Here is a 17,734-nt window from a genome sequence, read left to right as displayed (position 1 = left end):
ACTAGCCTCCCTGCACGCGCTTCCGCGCGTGCGAGAGGCTTTTTTTAATCACGCGCGCTACGCGCGACTTCCAAAGTTTCGTAAATATTTTTTTCGAAATTGTATTTATATAGATGTCTTTTTTAACAGTTTCATATTTTAATCGCGCGCGTGTGATATATCGTCGTCTTAAAAGTTTTCCTTTAACGCCCGAATTTTTCTAGACATCCATCTTAACAGTTCACATGCTATAAAAGAAAAAAAGAAACTGCTAAGATGGATGTCTATAAAAATACGTGCGATAAAGGAAAACTTTTAAGACGACGATATATCACTCGCGCGCGATTAAAATATGAAACTGTGAAAACAGACATCTATATAAATACAATTGCGAAAAAAATATTTACGAAACTTTGGAAGTCGCGCGTAGCGCGCGTTATTAAAAAAAGCCTCTCGCACGCGCGGAAGCGCGTGCAGGGAGGCTAGTCTAATGAACTTTAGGAGCTAGGGGGATTCTTATTCAATTAATTACCCACACGTTAATATTATCCAAAGCAAATCCAACATTAATAGGAAAATCTCAAATAATTTAAGTAACATAATATTTTCATTCTACACAACATCGTAGTTTTAGATTATGGACATAAATATTTACATAATATGCACATAGGAGGAAGACATGCAACGATCAAGACCACTTGCGCCACCCGTTCCTCTCTAAATGATCTTTCACTTTTTCATTGTCAATCTATACATAAATAACATGAGATGAGACCACGTTTAAACACTCCCCTTTAAATTTGGGAACACGTATACTCACCTTCACTTTTGATAGTTTATCCTTTGCTACATGCCTACTCCAATTATCGGAAGAAAACTGTACCAAAAATAGTGTCATTTTCAAAGGTCAAGAGACAAAGGTCTGCTCCTTTCGTTTCTATATAAGAAGCCAAGTTTAACAATAAAACAATTAATAAGAAATTGGTAGAGGATTAACGGAACAGTTTCAAGATTTGCTACCTTAATTTTGTGCTCTAATTTCTCCATATAGCAACGGGTACGATGTTTGTAAAACTGGTACAAATATGAGTATAAAAATAAATTAAAGTGTAAACTCATTCACTTGAGATTCTAAAGTGATATAAAGTATAAAAATAAATTAAAGTGTAAACTCATTCACTTGAGATGCTAAAGTGATATGAAGTACCTGGCGTAGAAAGTCTTTATGTCTTTGATTGAGTTTTCTCCTATACCAAAAGAAAAATGTTGTTACAAAATTCACTACTACAATTATGGGAAACCACGACCCGTATTAGACGACCGTAAAACTAAAAAGCGTCTTGTTTTTAAAAACCATGAAAAACCACGACAGTTCTAAAAGGAACCGTCGTGCTTTAAAAGGAGGAGATAAAAATTACGACCATTCATTTATATAACCGTCGTGCTTTAAAACGCGCTGGACCAAAATTTCATTTAAGTTTTAAATTTTCACGGACAGCTCTCTCTCTCAAACACTCCTCTCGCGACGTTTTCAGAAATCGCTCTCTCTCTCTCTCTCTCTCTCTCACTCACTCTCAATTCCCTTTCTCATCTCTGAAAAGCCGTCTTGGTTACGAGCTCACCGTCCAGGTCACAAATCTCGCCATCCAGGTCACAGATCTCACCTTCCAGGTCACTGAGGTCGCCATTTTGGTTTCAATATCGCGATAACTCTCTAGCTATCTTCACTCTGGCTCTCTCAACGACTCTCTGTCTCGATGGCTCTCTGTCTCTCCATCTTCCTCTCTCCGTCTCTCTCTTGATGGCTCCCTCTCCATCTTCCTCTCGACGGCTCTCTCTCGTCGTCTATCTCTCGATGGCTCTCTCTTGCTGGCGCTATCTTTCTTGTTGTCTCTCTCTAGCTCACTCTATCTCTTCGCTGGCTCGCTCCATCTCTCTCGCTGGCTGGCTCCATGAGAGCCTCCCTTCCTCCATTCCCCAGGTAACAACTCTCCTTCTCTTAGGATTATTTTCTATAATTTTTGAAGAATAAATTTCTATATCTCTAATATGATTTAGGGTTAAAATATTTGGGTGTTTAATTGTAAATTATCTGGGCAAATTGTTATATTTTTTGTAAATATTTTCGATTTGTATAGAAATTAAGGCAACTTTTCTGATTTTTTTTTAAATTTTTTTCTTTCTGTTTTAGGGATTTATATATGTGTGAATTTGTGTTTGTTCCTCCATTGTTTATGAGATTCTGAATCAGAGAAATCCATTTGATTGAAGCTTGGAAACAAAGCGTCTATGGAGAACAGATTTTGCTTGTGATTGTGTCGATTTGAGTTTCTATTTGGATGCTGTGAAAACTGAGACAAAGGGATTTAAAAAAGGGGAGCATAACTTATCTCGATTGGCAGTTTCAATATGGTAAGTTAACTTTTGTTGGTGCTGTTTATATGGTCTAAGTCATGCTTAGCTTGAGTTAATATGCAGAAGTGTGGGTGGTGCTTGCATCTTATGTTATTCATGTCGAGATTTGAGTCATAATAGTAAAATATGCATAGAGAAATGGAAGTAGCACTACTCCAACTAATTTTATTTTAGTTTTTTTATTCCCAAATGAAGCTAGACAGGGCTACATATCCCCTTATTTCATCACCAACCAGAAAAATCAGAAATGTGTAAGTTTTAGTTTGACTCAGCGATAACTATATCTTGAAACTGTTAGAGGGCTGCTTGTTAAAGTTAGCAGCACCTCAAGTCCCTTTTTGCTTGATGCTGATTATCTTCAAACAACTGTATGTGCTGATAGGAATTGGAAAATCCTCTAATCATAATCCATGAGAAGAAAATCTCAAGTATTAATGTCGTGGTTAAAGTATTGGAGTTGGCTTTGCAGGTTAGCATTTCTCTGGTTAGGTTCACTAGTTTTTTTTTTTTCTTTTTTCAATTGGTTGACAAACTTTTGCTCCTCCTTTTCAGAAGCAAAGGCCTTTGCTGATTGTCGCTGCATATGTGGAGAGTGACCTTATTCTAAATAAGCTTCGTGCTAGAATCAAGGTTTGCTTTCAGTTGTTTTTATGCTCTTGTTTGAGGTTTTTTTTTTCTTTCCTATGTAATCGTTTGGTTCTTTGTGTAGGGAAGTCAGCTTTTGCTAATCTAATGTGATTTGCTACAGGTCTGTGCAATCAAAGCCCCTGGTTTTGGTGAAAATAGGAAATCCAGTCTCCAGGATCTTGCCGTTCTCACTGGGGGTTCTGTAAGTTTATTTTTCTTATTATTAGCTTTGTATTATTATTACCTGACCTAATCAAATGCATCTCTTTTGAATTTTATTGACCTGGAAATGACATCTCTTTTGTATTTTAGATTATTACTGAGGAGAGGAGCTTGGTTGAATCTTGACAAAGTGGAATTGAATATGCTCGGCACTTGGAAAAAGGTGAGCTTTGATATACTTGAGGTTTTGTTTGCGTTGTTGTCAGTCTAACCATGACATGTAGTTCTTTGATGAGGAGAATTTTTAATGGAGTTTCCCATTCGATTTAATGATATTTTTCCATATCTTGTTTTTCTTCCACTCTCCTAACGAATGGGGTAATACTACAGGTCACAAATTCAAAAGATGACACTGTAATTCTTGATGGTGCTGGTGACAAGAAGGTTATTGATGAAATATCTGAACAGGTTACTGTTGCTTCATTGTGAAATAGTGTTAGTCCAATTTGTAACTGTTGTCATCAATGGTTTGCATTTTGTTATATATTTCAAAACAAAAGTTATAAAAGAAAATGGTTTTCCTCTTTGTTAATTCAGAATCATCTGCAACTATGATTTCAGATATGCACATAACCTGTTGCTGATATTGCTGGGAGGGGAATAAAGCAGCTTGGAAAATGTGCTGTTGCTGATATTGCTGGGAGGGGAATAAAGCAGCTTGGAAAATGTGCACGAAGGCAAAGCCAACTCATACACTGAAGAACAAATTGATGAAGTTAAAATCAAATTAGCAGAATTTGTGAGCTCCATTATTTCTAATTATAGGTAGGAAGTATGTATGTAATGGAACAAAAATTGGTTGACTATGTAATAACTATTGAATCATCAAGTTTTATGAAAGAAATAATTTTTGAGTGTATGTATTTATTAATACAGCATTATAATTGGTATTCTAGTTAAAATTGTTGTATAGAATCATAGGAAACAAAAAACTAAAAATAACTAAAAATGTAACACCATACCGTCTTCTTTATATACAATCAACGATGCTTTTTTAACAAAACCGACGTCTTTGGATATAATAAAACACAATTCTTTTAAAAAAAAACCCGTCGTCTTTACACCTAATAGACGACGGTTTTTCTCAAATCCGTCGTTTTTACACCTAATAGACGACGGTTTTTTCTCAAAACCGTCGTCTATTACATATAATAGACGACGGTTTTGAGAAAAAACTGTCGTCTATTAGGTGTAAAGACGACGGTTTTGATTAAAGAACCGTCGTCTATTATATGAAATAGACGACGGTTTTTCTCAAAACCGTCGTCTTTACAAATAATAGACGACGGGGATTTACCGTCGTGGTTTTATGCATCAAAAGATGTCGGTGGATTTCACGACGGTTGAAAAACGGAATACACGACGGTGGATTACCGTCGTCTATTGCAATTTTTGTAGTAGTGATTAGAGTATCATCATCAAGGTTATGAATTTTTTTTCTTTCTAATTTGAAATAAAAACAATACCTAATCCGACAAACTGTTTTGTAGGTCCAAATGATATGACAAACATTTGCATGTCTAAGCTGCTCAAGTGCACCATTTTTATGCCACCTATATTTGGAAACTTGTCATCATTAACTTATAGGTAGGTAAAGTAAATATTTCTCCAATAAAACAATACTTACTGCTCTGTTTTCTTTTTTTTTTCCATTCTTTCAAAATTAGAAGACTAAGATCACTGTTGTTCATTGTAATCGAATAACTCCAACCCGAAGAGACAACTGAAACATGCCTATTACACTCTGCATCCTGGTATGAGATTTTGTCAAATACACTATTTTCATGTACAACCATAAGCAATAGGAAGGTTACATACTCTTAAATATGGATTTAAATAAATTGCAGAAACATAACTTTTAATGTTGTACTTGCTGAAAAGTAATAAAAGTTTACCTTGTTATAATCATTTGTTGTATTAACACGCTGAACCAAACCAACATGAACTCTATTTGTAAGCCCATGACGCTCCACTTTTCCTATCAATATTGGAATACAAAATGATTGATGTAACATGAAAAATTAAAATTAAATAAATTTAATAACCAAACCATGTACAAAACATCACATTTATCTTGAGGTTCTAAAAAAGAAGGGCATTATGTGCATTGTCTAACTCTTAGACAAAATAGGTATATATGTAACTAATGTAACTCTTTGAGTCAAGTAACAACAAACAAACAGTTACAACAATAAATGATAAAAACATGTTGTGGTTATTTGAAAAGGTATTCATGATTAAAATTATGCTTACTTATTTTTAATCGCCATCATTAGTTCGAATGAAGTAGGACTTCTTTGTACACCACATTCCGAGTGAAAACGCCTTCTTGACCGGTTATTGACCCTTTTTTCACTAACACTTTTGTAGTCAACTTCGAAACACCCCTCGATAAACCCACATATAATTGCCCATGACTGAAAACGTGATCTGGAAGAAAAATACCCACATGTGGTATTGTTTGACCTTGAGATTTATTTATAGTGAGAGCAAAACTCAACTTCACTGGAAATTGTTTTCTTGTTAGTTCAAATGGTAGCCCAGCAGTCTCAGTTGTCTTTAGAGGGATACGTGGTAGAAAAACCCTGGTCCCAATAGATTGTCCAATTAGAATTTCAGCATCAATGAGATTTTGGTACGACCCACGACATAATAATCTTGTTCCATTGCACAATCCCAATTTTGGGTCAATATTTCTGAGAAGCATGATTGGAGCACCTCTCTTCAAAGTTAACTTATGTGGTGGCAACCCACCAATGCAAATTGAGTTCAAGAATTCCGGCTGATACAAATTCCTCGTGTCATCCTCAACTGAATCAAACGAATACATTGTCTCTTCTTCGCCTGGAAACATATTGATCATCTTTTCATTCAACATGTCAACATCTTCATTTGTAGGAGTTATCACTGCCCTTTCCACCATGTAACTTGCATCATTTATATGATCCTCCAAATTAGGGAAAACTTGATAAATAAATTCATTGATGGATAACTCATTCTCCCATGGTATTACCATGCATTCAGGTACTCTTATCATACCATCTCCAACAATAGGTTCTTCCCCATCACCAACACGAAGTAAAAATTGTGAAAATTGTTGATCATTCCTGGATCTCATGTTTTGTCTAAGTTTCAAAATCTTTACTTGTGACCAAAATGATGCTTTCACCACACTGGCCTGGATCAGTTCTGACTTTGTTCCTTTAGGAATAACAGGAAGTACTTGTCTAAAATCTCCCCCAAAGATCATTGTTTTCCCCCCAAATGGTAAGTCAACATCAATTATGTCTCTGAAAGTTCGATCCAGTGCTTCAAAGGCATGACGATGTGCCATCGTTGCTTCATCCCAAATAATTGCCTTTGCCTTTTGTATTAACTTTGCCAAATCAGATTGTTTACTGATCGAACATGTAGATGATGAATCTGGGCTAAGCGGTATCTTGAATCTAGAATGTGCCGTTCTCCCACCAGGTAATATTGTAGCTGCTATTCCAGATGTTGCTGTTGCTAATACTATATGGCCAAACCTTCTCATGTTTGCTAACAATGCACGATATAAGTAAGTTTTTCCAGTTCCACCTGGACCATCCACAAAAAAAATTGAATTCTGACATCGTTCAATTGTGTCCATTATTATGTTAAATGCAGACTTTTGGTCGTCATTAAGACGTTCAATTGCAAGAAGATCTTCTTGTGAAATACCGTATGAGAGTTCGTCTTCAATACATCTAGGCATTGCAGAAACTACTTCTGTTGTCATTTGGGGCAAATCAAAGTCCTTGATATTCTTGTTAAACTGTACCAGAAGTGTGTTTAAGTCACGTAAAAGTCTGTTCACAACAACATTGCAACTTAAGTTACTCGAGAAAGCATAATCTTCAATCATGCATGGATAGAATTCATCCCACAATGCTCGGACACCAACTGGTTCACAATATACCAAAATGGTGACAAATAATCTTCTTAAGGCCGATGGCATCCGAATTGTAGAGGCCTCAAACAAACATTGTCGAATACTATCGTCTCCTTCTAACAAACCTTGTTGTTCTACTGCCTCCTTAAACGTTGGTTGCAAAACGCCACCAACTGTCATTAAATTTAGAAATGATGTGGCTCCTCTGATATGATTCAAAAGTACGCGTAGGTAAAATTTCTCACCTTCAGCTGGTGAGACTGTATATATTCGCCCAATAACCCTGAGACGATTCTTTCTTTTAGACCAAAGTCTTTCAGAACGAATCCATCTATAATGCTCAGGGATCTCCCTGTACAAATATCTCCTTGCTTCTGCATCATTACGATTCAAAGTGAAAAATTCAGTGAGCATTGTCTTGTTAAGTCTCTCGTCTATCAGAATATTTGCAATAGTCTGGTCAGATTGAAATCGAACTTGATGCATATTAGGAAGATGTATTTGTAAGCGCTCCACAGTTGGGTATATCCGATTGATTACAAACTTGAATATCCTCCACAACGCCTCTGGTGCACAAACCCATCTTGCATCAACAAACTGTCGTATTTCATCACAAACTGGATCTGGTTGAACCTCGAGTGCCACTCTGTCTGGACCTTTGTAAACATACTTATATAAATATTTGACGCTTTTTATGCTTGCACATATTTCAACATTAATGTGGCAGTCATACCTCAACAACAACCAGGGATTATATGGAATAACCCAACTATTATCAACCGTTATATTTCCTCGTCGATCAAGTGGGACAGGCATGCGATTTCCTCGCCTTCGATAAATTGGATATGAATCATTCCCTTGAATAGTGGATGCAGCAAATGATTTAGGGTAATTTCTTTTACACTTTCCATTTTTCATACAGGGAGATTTTGGATTTTGAATTCCACATGGACCGTGAATCATATGTTTTAATACCACATTGTAAAGTTGAGGCTCTTCATGTTCGTTTGGTATTTCAGCTTTAACAATTTGGTCATAATCATCAGGGTTATTGAGCTTATCATTTTCATCTAACACAACCAACATATGCACATGTGGAAGACCCCGTTTTTGAAACTCAATAACGTATGCATAAGCAACAACAGTACCTAATACCCCTTTCCCATTGATGTCTTCTTTTAGTTCCTCCAATTTTGCACGAAATACTCTAGTGAGCAAGTCGGGACGATCTTGTGGCGTTTTTCCAGGGAGTAATTCTCTCTTAATTTCTTCCCAATTTGGGTTGCATGTCATGGTAATAAATAGATCTGGCCTGCCAAATCTTTGAACCAAAGTCATCGCATCTTGATACCGTTGGTACATGTCACGGGGGCTTCCAACAAAGGATGATGGCAGAATGGTTCTACAACCGATGTTACCTGATCCATTGTCATTTTCCACTTAATAAATGTTTTACACAAACCTGGAACAGTATATTTATATTTAAAAAAAATAATTGATATTAAATATGTACCTGCATTATTCACCCCTCTATTTAAAAAGTCTTGGAGTCCTTGGTAAAGCTCAGCTCGTATTTTTTCTTGATTTGAACGCATCCATCTAAGTTTCTGAGATTCAATTTTTACGTAATTATCTACAATATATTGTTGTAAGAGACGACCCCCTCGAAGCAAAAGTGATGATCCACCCTCACGTATCTGCAAATCAATCTTTAGCCGGTCATTTGGATGTAATATTTCAATGTTTAGTTGGAAAAGGAATTATATTTCGAGTACAAACCTGTAACATGTAAGCATAATAGTCGCAACATGATACACCTCTTCCGTTATCATCATGAGTATTAATATCCCACCCATATGTTCCGTACGGTAACAATAATGGATATTGTAGTGGGTCATAGAATCCAACACAATCTTGGACGTTCCAAAGTCTTCCACTAATTGTCTCAACAATAATATCTCTTCCATTTCGATTCACCATATCATCCCCTCCTACTATAATTGCAGCAACTTGTGATGCCGATGGTAAATTGTATTGACGTCGATCAGAAGGTTGCTCTTTTATAATGAGCCTGCACCTTGGCAAATCTTGGAGTTGTCCGAGACTTCTTAATGTATGCACAAAAGGATTGTGTTGATTCAAAATTCGTTGTATCTTCTCAACCACAATTCTATCTAAAACTTCACTTTGAGTCATTCTGTTTTCAACTTCATGCTCGGTGTCGTATATGTAAGCCTGTAGAAATCGTGGTGTAGTACCATCATTGGGTAAAAGTCCACCAATCTTATGATATATTGCACCTTGTGCACGAAAGGTATAAATTCCACGTCCACCAAAATTTATTCTTTCATCAACATATACACCCATTGAAGTGAATGAAAAAACATTGTTGTAGTCACGAATGTTTTGTCTGAAGAGTCTGCCCTCAGTTGTTTGGTCAGAGAAAAGAGCCAGCATTTCTGGTGGAGATTGTATATGAGGTAGAACAATTTTTCCACCAAAGCAACACATACTAAATGTCTCTCGGGAGAATAATCGCGCATTGCACCTCGAACATGTGGTGGAAGTTGGTAATTGACATCCTAGGACACCCATGTTCTCATTATAATTTCTGGCACAATTGTTGTTTCTCATCGCTCTCCTTATATGTTGCACATCATGCATGACATTGTTGTGTTGGGCTTCACGATGATGTAATGTATCCTCAGCCGCTTCTGTTTTGTATTAATCAATATTGGTTTTTTAGTATAAGATTTTAGTTATAAACTTAAAATTGTGTAGTACTAATGTGTTTAAAATAGGTATCTACTAAGCTCACCATGGGAAGCAGAAATTAATTGAAGACCATCAGGAAGTTGCGGCCTATCTGAACGTGCCAACTGTCTTATATGTGTTAAACGCATTCTAGTAGATTGTTCACCAGGATTGTTGATATGCGAAGCAACCGTTGAACTCGTACCTTCGTGTTGAACTTGTTCTATTAAATGTATTGAATTTAAGTTTTATGAGTGTAAATTGTCAATATTTGTATTAATTATATTCACTACTTGTCTATAATTAGATACTGTAAAATTAACATTGAAAATACACTAAGCGTACAAATATTAATTTAATGAATCCAACAAAAAACTTTTTGGCAAATTGTCAAGTCAAGCATAAACTGTTAATGCATGAAATACCTGGATGTCGCTCTTCTATATTACTGGGGCCTCCTTCAGTGTGACAATCACGTACATTGTTCATTATCGGTCGCTTTCCTTGAGCTATTGCACGCCGGCGAGCTAGATAATGTCGACGTTGCGAAGAACTCATTGATTGTCGCCATTCTCTTGTACGGTTGTGTGCATGCTCCATTAATAACTACAATATTTATTAGTATTAGGCAATTAACATTAATTTAATTATCTATATATATAAAGCAAAATTGTATAATAATTGCCCATGTATTTGATTTTAGTTATTATATAATAATTTCCAAATATTTGAATGAGTACAAATACCGTTGTGAATTTAGTTAATGTTTTTTTTATTAATTCGAACTCGTTACTTGTATGTAATAATTGTCAATCTAGCATTTTTTTAATTCCATGTAGCCTCTTGTGGCGTAAGATACTTACAGAAAAGACTTAAATTTCTTAAATTTGTACAGCTTATCTTTAAATAGATTCGGAATTTATGCACTAACATTTTACACATCTCCTTACATAACGACAATGCATTAATATTTGATTTATGTTACAACAAATTTATTTTTCACATGCCAAAATATCTTCAAAATGGCTATATAAACATTTCCCCAAAAAAATGGTTGTATATCTTTTTTAAACCTTTACATAAAAATTGAAATTAAGGCATTAACTCATACGTTGAAAATGAACTTCTTATATAAATCAAATAAGGGTACATCAATTATTAATACAAAAGATTGTCGATTATTAATACAAAAGATTGGTTATTAATACAAATGATTAATTAATTACAAAATATAATACATATATTGCAAAGTTCAACCTTGAGCATGTCGAGGTTGTAGTCTTCATTGTTTTGGTTTGTACAATAATAATCAAATACAAAGGAGCAAGCAAAATGATTTTCTCTGTTCAATGTTTTCATTGTTCTTCTTTGAGCTGCTTGTTGCTTTATTAGGTAAAAAAGTATAATTAGCAAACGAAGAAAGTAATGTAAAGGTAGGTGAATGTGGGCGTACACCCATACCTAGCAATGGATAGATCGTTGGAAGAGAATCCTGCAACATGAGATTAGGAGCAACATCAAAATGGGGGTAATTTCAATTCAGCAGAAACAAAAGAAAACAAATGAAAACAAAACCCAAAATTAAAACATGTAACCAATTGGACATTTTTATTTGGGTGGTGAAGACAACTGGTTGAGAAATGTAGGTTTAAAATCAATCAAATTGAAACCAATTGAATGAGTTGAAAAGAGTAGGCAGAGCAGTAAAGAAGCAAAGTTTGTCAGACAGTATAAATCGAAATCCTAAAAGACTCATTTTACAAAATGATATAAAACCATTTGCTAAATGAAGTTTTTAACTTGAATGCCTTCTTATATTAGTTTGCATTGCTTTCTTATATTTGTCCTTCGTTTTATACGAAAACTTAGGCCCATTTGTTCAGTAAATTTGCATGAAAACCAACAGCCCTAAGTTACATGGCTAATCAGATAAACAAAACAATCTAAAAACAGCTTGTAAGTCAAGCAAAAGGTATAAACAACCGCCAAGGTATATAACAAATTTCCCAATTTAACCAAAATAAGAAAATGCAGAAATGATGAGCAAACAAACATTACAAAAACAAAGAAATCAGTATAAAAAAAAAAATAGAAAGAGAATAAGGAATAGAGAGGCAATCATGAATTATACCTTTAAAGCGACGAATGGTTAGACAATTTGGGCAAACGACCGCTTCTCGTATTTGTATTTCGTACCCAAGCTCTCCTGAAACAATCAAAATTTCATGGAAGCCTGAGATTAAATCAGGGTAAAAAAAAACAGAAAGAAAGAGAGCAGAAAACACGTAGAGCCAAGTTGAATTTTGTGAAGGAATTTTGAGGGAACCCAAAAGAAGAAAAAAAATGTCAATAAAACAAAATGAAGAAACATTAACCTGAAAGTTATCTTTGCTTCTTTGTTTCAGTGATTGCTTATACGTCAGAGAGGTGAGAGACGGTTAAATCTGTTGAGATAAAATTCCAAAGTTTCAATAAGACATGTGGATTTGAAAAACTTTTTAATTTTCATAAGTCATACCTGAAGCAATTGGATGACTGCCTAACTCTGATTGTTTTCTTACTGAAAAAAATAAAATAAACAGTAATTAGAATGAAGTAGAACCACCACATAATTGCATAGCCTCAAAATACAACCAACAAACCAACTTGAAGCAAATACTTAAATTTCAGGATTCTAACAGTGTAACTACAAAAGAATTCTAACATTACAAATCATGAAGCATGAAACTTACAGGAACTATGAATATGTCTGTTTTCTAACTGTCCAGCATTCAGTCCCATATAGCATGGCTGGTCTAACAGATGTTCTATAAACTTAGCTTTCAATTCCAGCAACATATGATGAGCATACTATATATATACTTAACAAAACCCTCCATTTTACCTATCGTGCTTTGATTCTATGAGCCACATCATCTCCATTAATCCCCAAAAAATAATTTAAAAATCAGAAAATCAGAATTGATATAAGCCATTTGGTGAACCAAAAACAAAACCAAAATGAGAGAGAGAAATTCATACCATTGACATCAAACCCATCAAATGTAAATGCTTTCTTCATTGGTGCTCTGGAGAAACAACATATATAATCAAAGAAATTCCATTAGGATCCAAAAATTAGAGATAGTACACAGATCAAACCTAAATGCTTTCTTCATTGGTGCATGTCATGGTAATGAATCCACATGAAACTAAATTTGAATCAACAACCCAGAAAAGAAAATCTAATAAGGAATCCCATCTGGGATACACCTAAGTACCTTTGACAAATTAAGAAAAAATTGCTGGTCATTAAGTTCAGTCTAGTTGAGAATAATGGAAAACAGAACAACCAAAAGTTTCAAATTTTACTAAGAAACAAAGATACTGAATTCCAACTAATGTATATGAAAATTAAACTGAAATCCTACTGACCCAGATGAGGAAATTCAGAGTAAAGACAAAAACAATTGAATTTCAAGAGACCAAAATTTTCAATATGAATCAACAACCCAGCAATACAATGAGAAAGAGAGGCATCAGCTGAGAACATTCGATTTTATTACTGAATGTTGGGGGTTGTGTTCACCTAATTTTACTTTGTCCCAACTTTCTAGATCAATTTTCCACATTATGTTATCATATTTTTATGGTAAGAGAGAAAGAAAGAGCAGGGACTAACGATTTTGGATCGGCATGGTTTCCCGCAAGAAGAACAGACGCGGTTGAGAACAGCTCCTGTAACAGAAACCCACATCAAGAATTAAAAATTTAGAAGAAAATAGAACAGGGAAATCCACATCAAGTAACTGAAATCCTAATGCAAACCCACAATATTTAAAGAAGCAGAAGATTTGAAACTCACTGCTTCAAGAGTTGGTGACCATGAATTATAAGCCTTGGGCTAGCTGGTGCTTTCTCTATTGGTGGATGGTGTATAACCTCTCCTGAAACATACAAAATTTGATGGAACCCACAACTTGAATGAAAAATCTGAAATATACATGCATTAATACAAAAAAACTGATGTTTTACCTTCAGTTACAGGGTAGCAGGTGTGGTGCGGAATGAGAAAGCAGGGTTTTTGGGTGTGACCAGTCTTTACACTGGGTGTTCCTGGGTGGTTACTCTCGATTTGGATTTCTGAAGCAGAAAAGAGAAGTAGTAAAGTGGAGGAAGAAAATATAAGTAACATGGTGGTGATGGGTTCTGAAATTGGGGAAACCGCCAGCTTCGTGGGTTCTGAACCTGAGGAATTTTTCTCCACGTTCATCAGCTCTTCTTCTTTGAGTCAAGCACAGCACAGCACGACTCTATTTTTTTTTTTTTTGGTGAACAGCACGACTCTATTTTGAACAGCACGACTCCATTTTTCTTTTCATTTTTCTTTTTTAAAATCAGTGGTGTTTTACAATTTCACCCTCTTTTAATTAAAATTGTATGCTTTTAATTTTTTGTTTAACCAAGGGCATATTCGGGGTTTTTGAATGTTTCACCATTCTCTGCCTTTTGCTTTATATATATAGATATATGATATATTTATGTGTATATACATGTATATATGTACATTATAGTATATGTGTAAGTAAGTTTAATAATAATAATATATGTTATTAATTTTACAATATAATATATGCATTTTATACATTGGTGAGAATTGGGACTAGCTAATCCTCCCCTTCCACATGGGATTAGTAGTCCCCTCCTAAGGAGGTGTTTTTGGTGGGCCCGGTATTAGCAATCCCATCTAAGACTAGGATTAGATAAAACAAACATGGTACTAAATTTAGTCCAAGCCAGTCCAAGCCAATCCTGTGTACCAAACGAGCCCTTAAGGTTAAGTTTCCGACAACTACGTAGGGCTCCGAACTGGGGTTTATACTTCGACCTAGGGTTCATAAAACATGACCCGACCCAACCCTAGCACGTTAAGAGCTTATTTCTAACTTGGTTTAACACATTGGTTGTGGCACGATTAGGAGCTCGAGTTAGTCGAACATGTACGTGACCTGGTGTGAACCAGTTTTGGCAAATAAAGTGTGTGGGACCAAGCATCATCATTGGACTTTGGGTAGAGGGACCACTAAACCAGACTTATATTTCACTTTATGTATGAAATGATAAATATGATTGCATGAGAACTTCACAATTGCTTTTGGTTGGTATATCTATTGTATGGATTTAATCATACTTTGGGCATCGGCTTCATTGACGGTGTTCCGAGATGACCTGAGAGTGAAGAGGGCATAGCGACCACCTTGGGATTCGATAAGGGTGCGCATCGGGACTGGAAAACCAGAACACCAAGCTGCATTGAATGGAAAAAACTGAAAAAAAAAAATTGTTTCACTAAAAAGTCAACAAACTGGCACTGAATCGAACCAAACAAGTTCCAACCGATTCCGCTTCCGGTTTCACTCCTTACCAAATCGGACTGGATTGGTTGTATATTATTTTAATTTTTTTACAAAATTATTTAAATCCAATGGTACATTTTTTGTCTCATATCTAACATTTACCCAAGCCCAACTTCAAAACATCTCTCTTTTGTAGGCCCAATATCTCTCTTTGTATGAAATTTGATCATTTGTTCATTTTCAAGCCCAAAAAAATAAAATTGAAATAATAATAATAATAATAATCTAGTTCAAGCTGGATTGGACCAAAATCGGTTCAAACCGAACCTGTTAGTTTTATAATTTTTTTTTACTAAAATTGGACCAAATCAGACCGGTTAAATAGTATCAGTTCCGGTTTCGATTTGAGGTGGAAATTGAACCAAACCGGACCACTCCCACCCCTAGGATTTGATCCACTAAACTTGGCCAGGAGTTATATGGACCGACTAGTGCTGCAGTCCGTGCTGCTGTGAGGCTAGTTCAATGAGGTATAGCCATGAAATAGACACTCTCGCTATTGTGCCACCTGAGTTGGATAAATTTGTGGAATGGTTAGTTGGCATACGAGGATTGGTAATCTAAAGAATGTTACTGGATATATGAAAACTTGGTTTTAAAAAGTTGTATGAGCATCCACGTTTTATCTTAACATCCCGATTTAATGGGAAGTAAGCGAAATATTTCTTTTATGTTGTTGTGCATTATGATTTTGGTTTTAAGATAAACCATGCCTGGGCTATATTTAAGAATTATATTTTACTACGTACTTTTAAACCTGGGTGGGGGTCTCCCTACTGGTTGGCATATCCGTCCCTCTCCTTCATCACTGACTATTCATGCCTACTCTGCTGCTGACTAGGCTAGCTCCTCTGATACCCTTCACTCTACTTCCAGTTATCTAATCGTTTTGGGTACCACACTCATCTCTTGGTGTTCCAAGAAGCAACCATATGTTGCTCGCTCCAGTGCTAAATCCAAGTACTGTTCTTTACCTCATGCATATGCCGAAATCCTCTAGGTTAGTTGTGTTCTCCATAAGCTTGGTTGCCTGATTACATTTCCTACTCTCCTCTACTGTGACAAAATCAGTACCACCTATCTTGCTGCGAATCCAATTCATCACGCTCGCACCCGGCATATTGAATTGGATTACCATTTTGTTCGTGAGAAAGTTGCCATTGGTAGTCATCGTGTTCAATTTGTTCCTTCCACTAATCAAGTTGCTGACCTCCTCACAAAAGGTCTTCACAAAGGTCGTCATCTTCGGCTCTCTGACAAACTTGTCCGTCGAGGTCCGCCTTCTAGTTTCAGGGGAGTATCACGCAATTAACTCATGGCCGTTAGGCCCTTCCTCCATTATAGGAATCTCTTTCCATATTTGTATACGGGGTAAATGATCTAATACCCCCTGGACTATCACGCTAATTGAAATGTCCATCCTGAAAAAAAATTTCAGCCAATTTAGCCTTCATATTATTTGAAATGGTCAATTTAGCCCCTGCCGTTAGTTTTCATGCAATTTCATCCAATTTTCTATCTAAATGTCACATGTTAGGCACGTGACTCACTGTTTAATTAAAATTTAATTTTTTTTTAGTTTAAAATAATTAAATTGTTAAAACTACAAAACTGAAGAAAAAAAAAAGAAAAAAAAAGAAGAAGGGGTCATCGTCTTCCCCAGCCCCTTCCTCCCAAGACTATCTGCAAGTCCAGAGCTTGAGAACCAAACAGCCAAAATTAAGCTCAGAAATGACGAAAACGAACAAGCAGGGCGCTCGAGTAAATTTCTAGGGAACGAAGATCGAATATGTAATTACGCAAAGGTTTCAAAAACCCTAGAAATCTTGCCGACGAGAAAAAGCTCAGCGAGTGAGTGAGAGGTAGATAGAACAAGAGAAGAAGAAGATGGGGGGAAGAGAGAGCGGGAAGTGAGAGTGAGCAAAAAAATTTGGAGGCAGAGCGGAGAGAGAGAGGGGTGAGAAGGAGGAGAGTTGAGAGTTCATGAGTTTCTATGAAATTCCAAATTTGGGTTTATTTCTCTTGAAATTTTATTGGCGGGCCGCTGAAGCCAATAATGCGTCAATGCCCCCTTGATGAGCACAAAATTAATACAAGTTTTATCCTTAAATTTATATTTGTTAGTATTTTCTTTTGTTTTATATAAATCTATTAAAGTATTTTTATTGTTTCTTTCCAATCTTTGTTTTTATATTTAATGAGTGGTTGTTTGTAGATATTAAGTGTCTTCCACCAATAGCATGTTGAGGAAAAGAAGTAAGTAATGTGTTGCAAGAAGAAAGTAAAGGATGAGAAGAAATATGTGCAGCCAAAGCCAAGGAAATTTGCTCGAGACAACTTGTGCAGCAGCAAATGCAATTGAAGATAAAACAAATGAAAAGAAGAAGCAATCAATTGCATGAATATACTCTAGGACATGCATGCAAAG

General features: G+C 35.7%; 4 protein-coding genes across 14 annotated transcripts; 1 reads left to right on the top strand and 3 right to left on the bottom strand.

Annotated features, from left to right (window-relative positions):
- The first annotated feature begins 1,274 nt into the window (after nt 1-1,274).
- LOC110758554 (chaperonin CPN60-1, mitochondrial-like) lies at nt 1,275-4,102 on the top strand. 9 transcript variants are annotated; one of them, XR_015833514.1, is made up of 9 exons: nt 1,276-1,960; nt 2,251-2,391; nt 2,569-2,645; nt 2,777-2,863; nt 2,947-3,024; nt 3,143-3,223; nt 3,334-3,406; nt 3,574-3,651; nt 3,805-4,102. XR_015833514.1 is itself a non-coding variant. In XM_088247983.1 (8 exons), exons 2-6 carry the CDS (start codon nt 2,389-2,391, stop codon nt 3,367-3,369), a joined length of 285 nt encoding a protein of 94 aa, XP_088104109.1. In that variant the 5' UTR covers nt 1,276-1,960; nt 2,231-2,388; the 3' UTR covers nt 3,370-3,406; nt 3,574-3,651; nt 3,805-4,102. The 9 variants fall into 9 exon arrangements, 3 of the variants coding, with proteins under 3 accessions (XP_088104109.1, XP_021816130.2, XP_021816129.2); XR_015833515.1 differs by having other exon boundaries at nt 1,277-1,960; nt 2,590-2,645; XR_015833513.1 differs by having other exon boundaries at nt 1,275-1,960; nt 2,590-2,863.
- Nucleotides 4,103-5,515: 1,413 nt separating this feature from the next.
- Nucleotides 5,516-8,494, bottom strand: LOC148296681 (uncharacterized). Its single transcript, XM_088248603.1, has one exon. The coding sequence runs from the start codon at nt 8,492-8,494 to the stop codon at nt 5,516-5,518; it is 2,979 nt and encodes a 992-aa protein (XP_088104729.1).
- Nucleotides 8,491-10,399, bottom strand: LOC148296680 (uncharacterized). Its single transcript, XM_088248602.1, has 5 exons — nt 10,336-10,399; nt 9,975-10,133; nt 8,936-9,870; nt 8,670-8,853; nt 8,491-8,618 (listed from the first exon to the last, which is right to left on the bottom strand). The coding sequence occupies exons 1-5, from the start codon at nt 10,397-10,399 to the stop codon at nt 8,491-8,493; spliced, it is 1,470 nt and encodes a 489-aa protein (XP_088104728.1).
- A 640-nt stretch (nt 10,400-11,039) lies between these two features.
- On the bottom strand, nt 11,040-14,226 carry LOC110758553 (uncharacterized). 3 transcript variants are annotated; one of them, XM_088248154.1, is made up of 9 exons: nt 14,138-14,226; nt 13,925-14,032; nt 13,755-13,836; nt 13,572-13,627; nt 12,932-12,978; nt 12,429-12,470; nt 12,286-12,354; nt 12,042-12,116; nt 11,040-11,402 (listed from the first exon to the last, which is right to left on the bottom strand). In XM_088248154.1, exons 1-5 carry the CDS (start codon nt 14,160-14,162, stop codon nt 12,968-12,970), a joined length of 282 nt encoding a protein of 93 aa, XP_088104280.1. In that variant the 5' UTR covers nt 14,163-14,226; the 3' UTR covers nt 11,040-11,402; nt 12,042-12,116; nt 12,286-12,354; nt 12,429-12,470; nt 12,932-12,967. The 3 variants fall into 3 exon arrangements, with proteins under 3 accessions (XP_088104280.1, XP_088104279.1, XP_088104278.1); XM_088248153.1 differs by having other exon boundaries at nt 11,040-11,293; nt 11,372-11,402; nt 13,925-14,217; XM_088248152.1 differs by having other exon boundaries at nt 11,041-11,402; nt 13,925-14,217.
- Nucleotides 14,227-17,734: the final 3,508 nt, after the last annotated feature.

Source organism: Prunus avium, chromosome 2 (genome assembly GCF_965620075.1).
Source record: "Prunus avium chromosome 2, drPruAviu1.hap1.1, whole genome shotgun sequence".
Classification (NCBI taxonomy): domain Eukaryota; kingdom Viridiplantae; phylum Streptophyta; class Magnoliopsida; order Rosales; family Rosaceae; genus Prunus; species Prunus avium.
The sequence above is the reverse complement of the archived record's forward strand: the minus strand, read 5'-3'. Positions and strand labels throughout refer to the sequence as shown.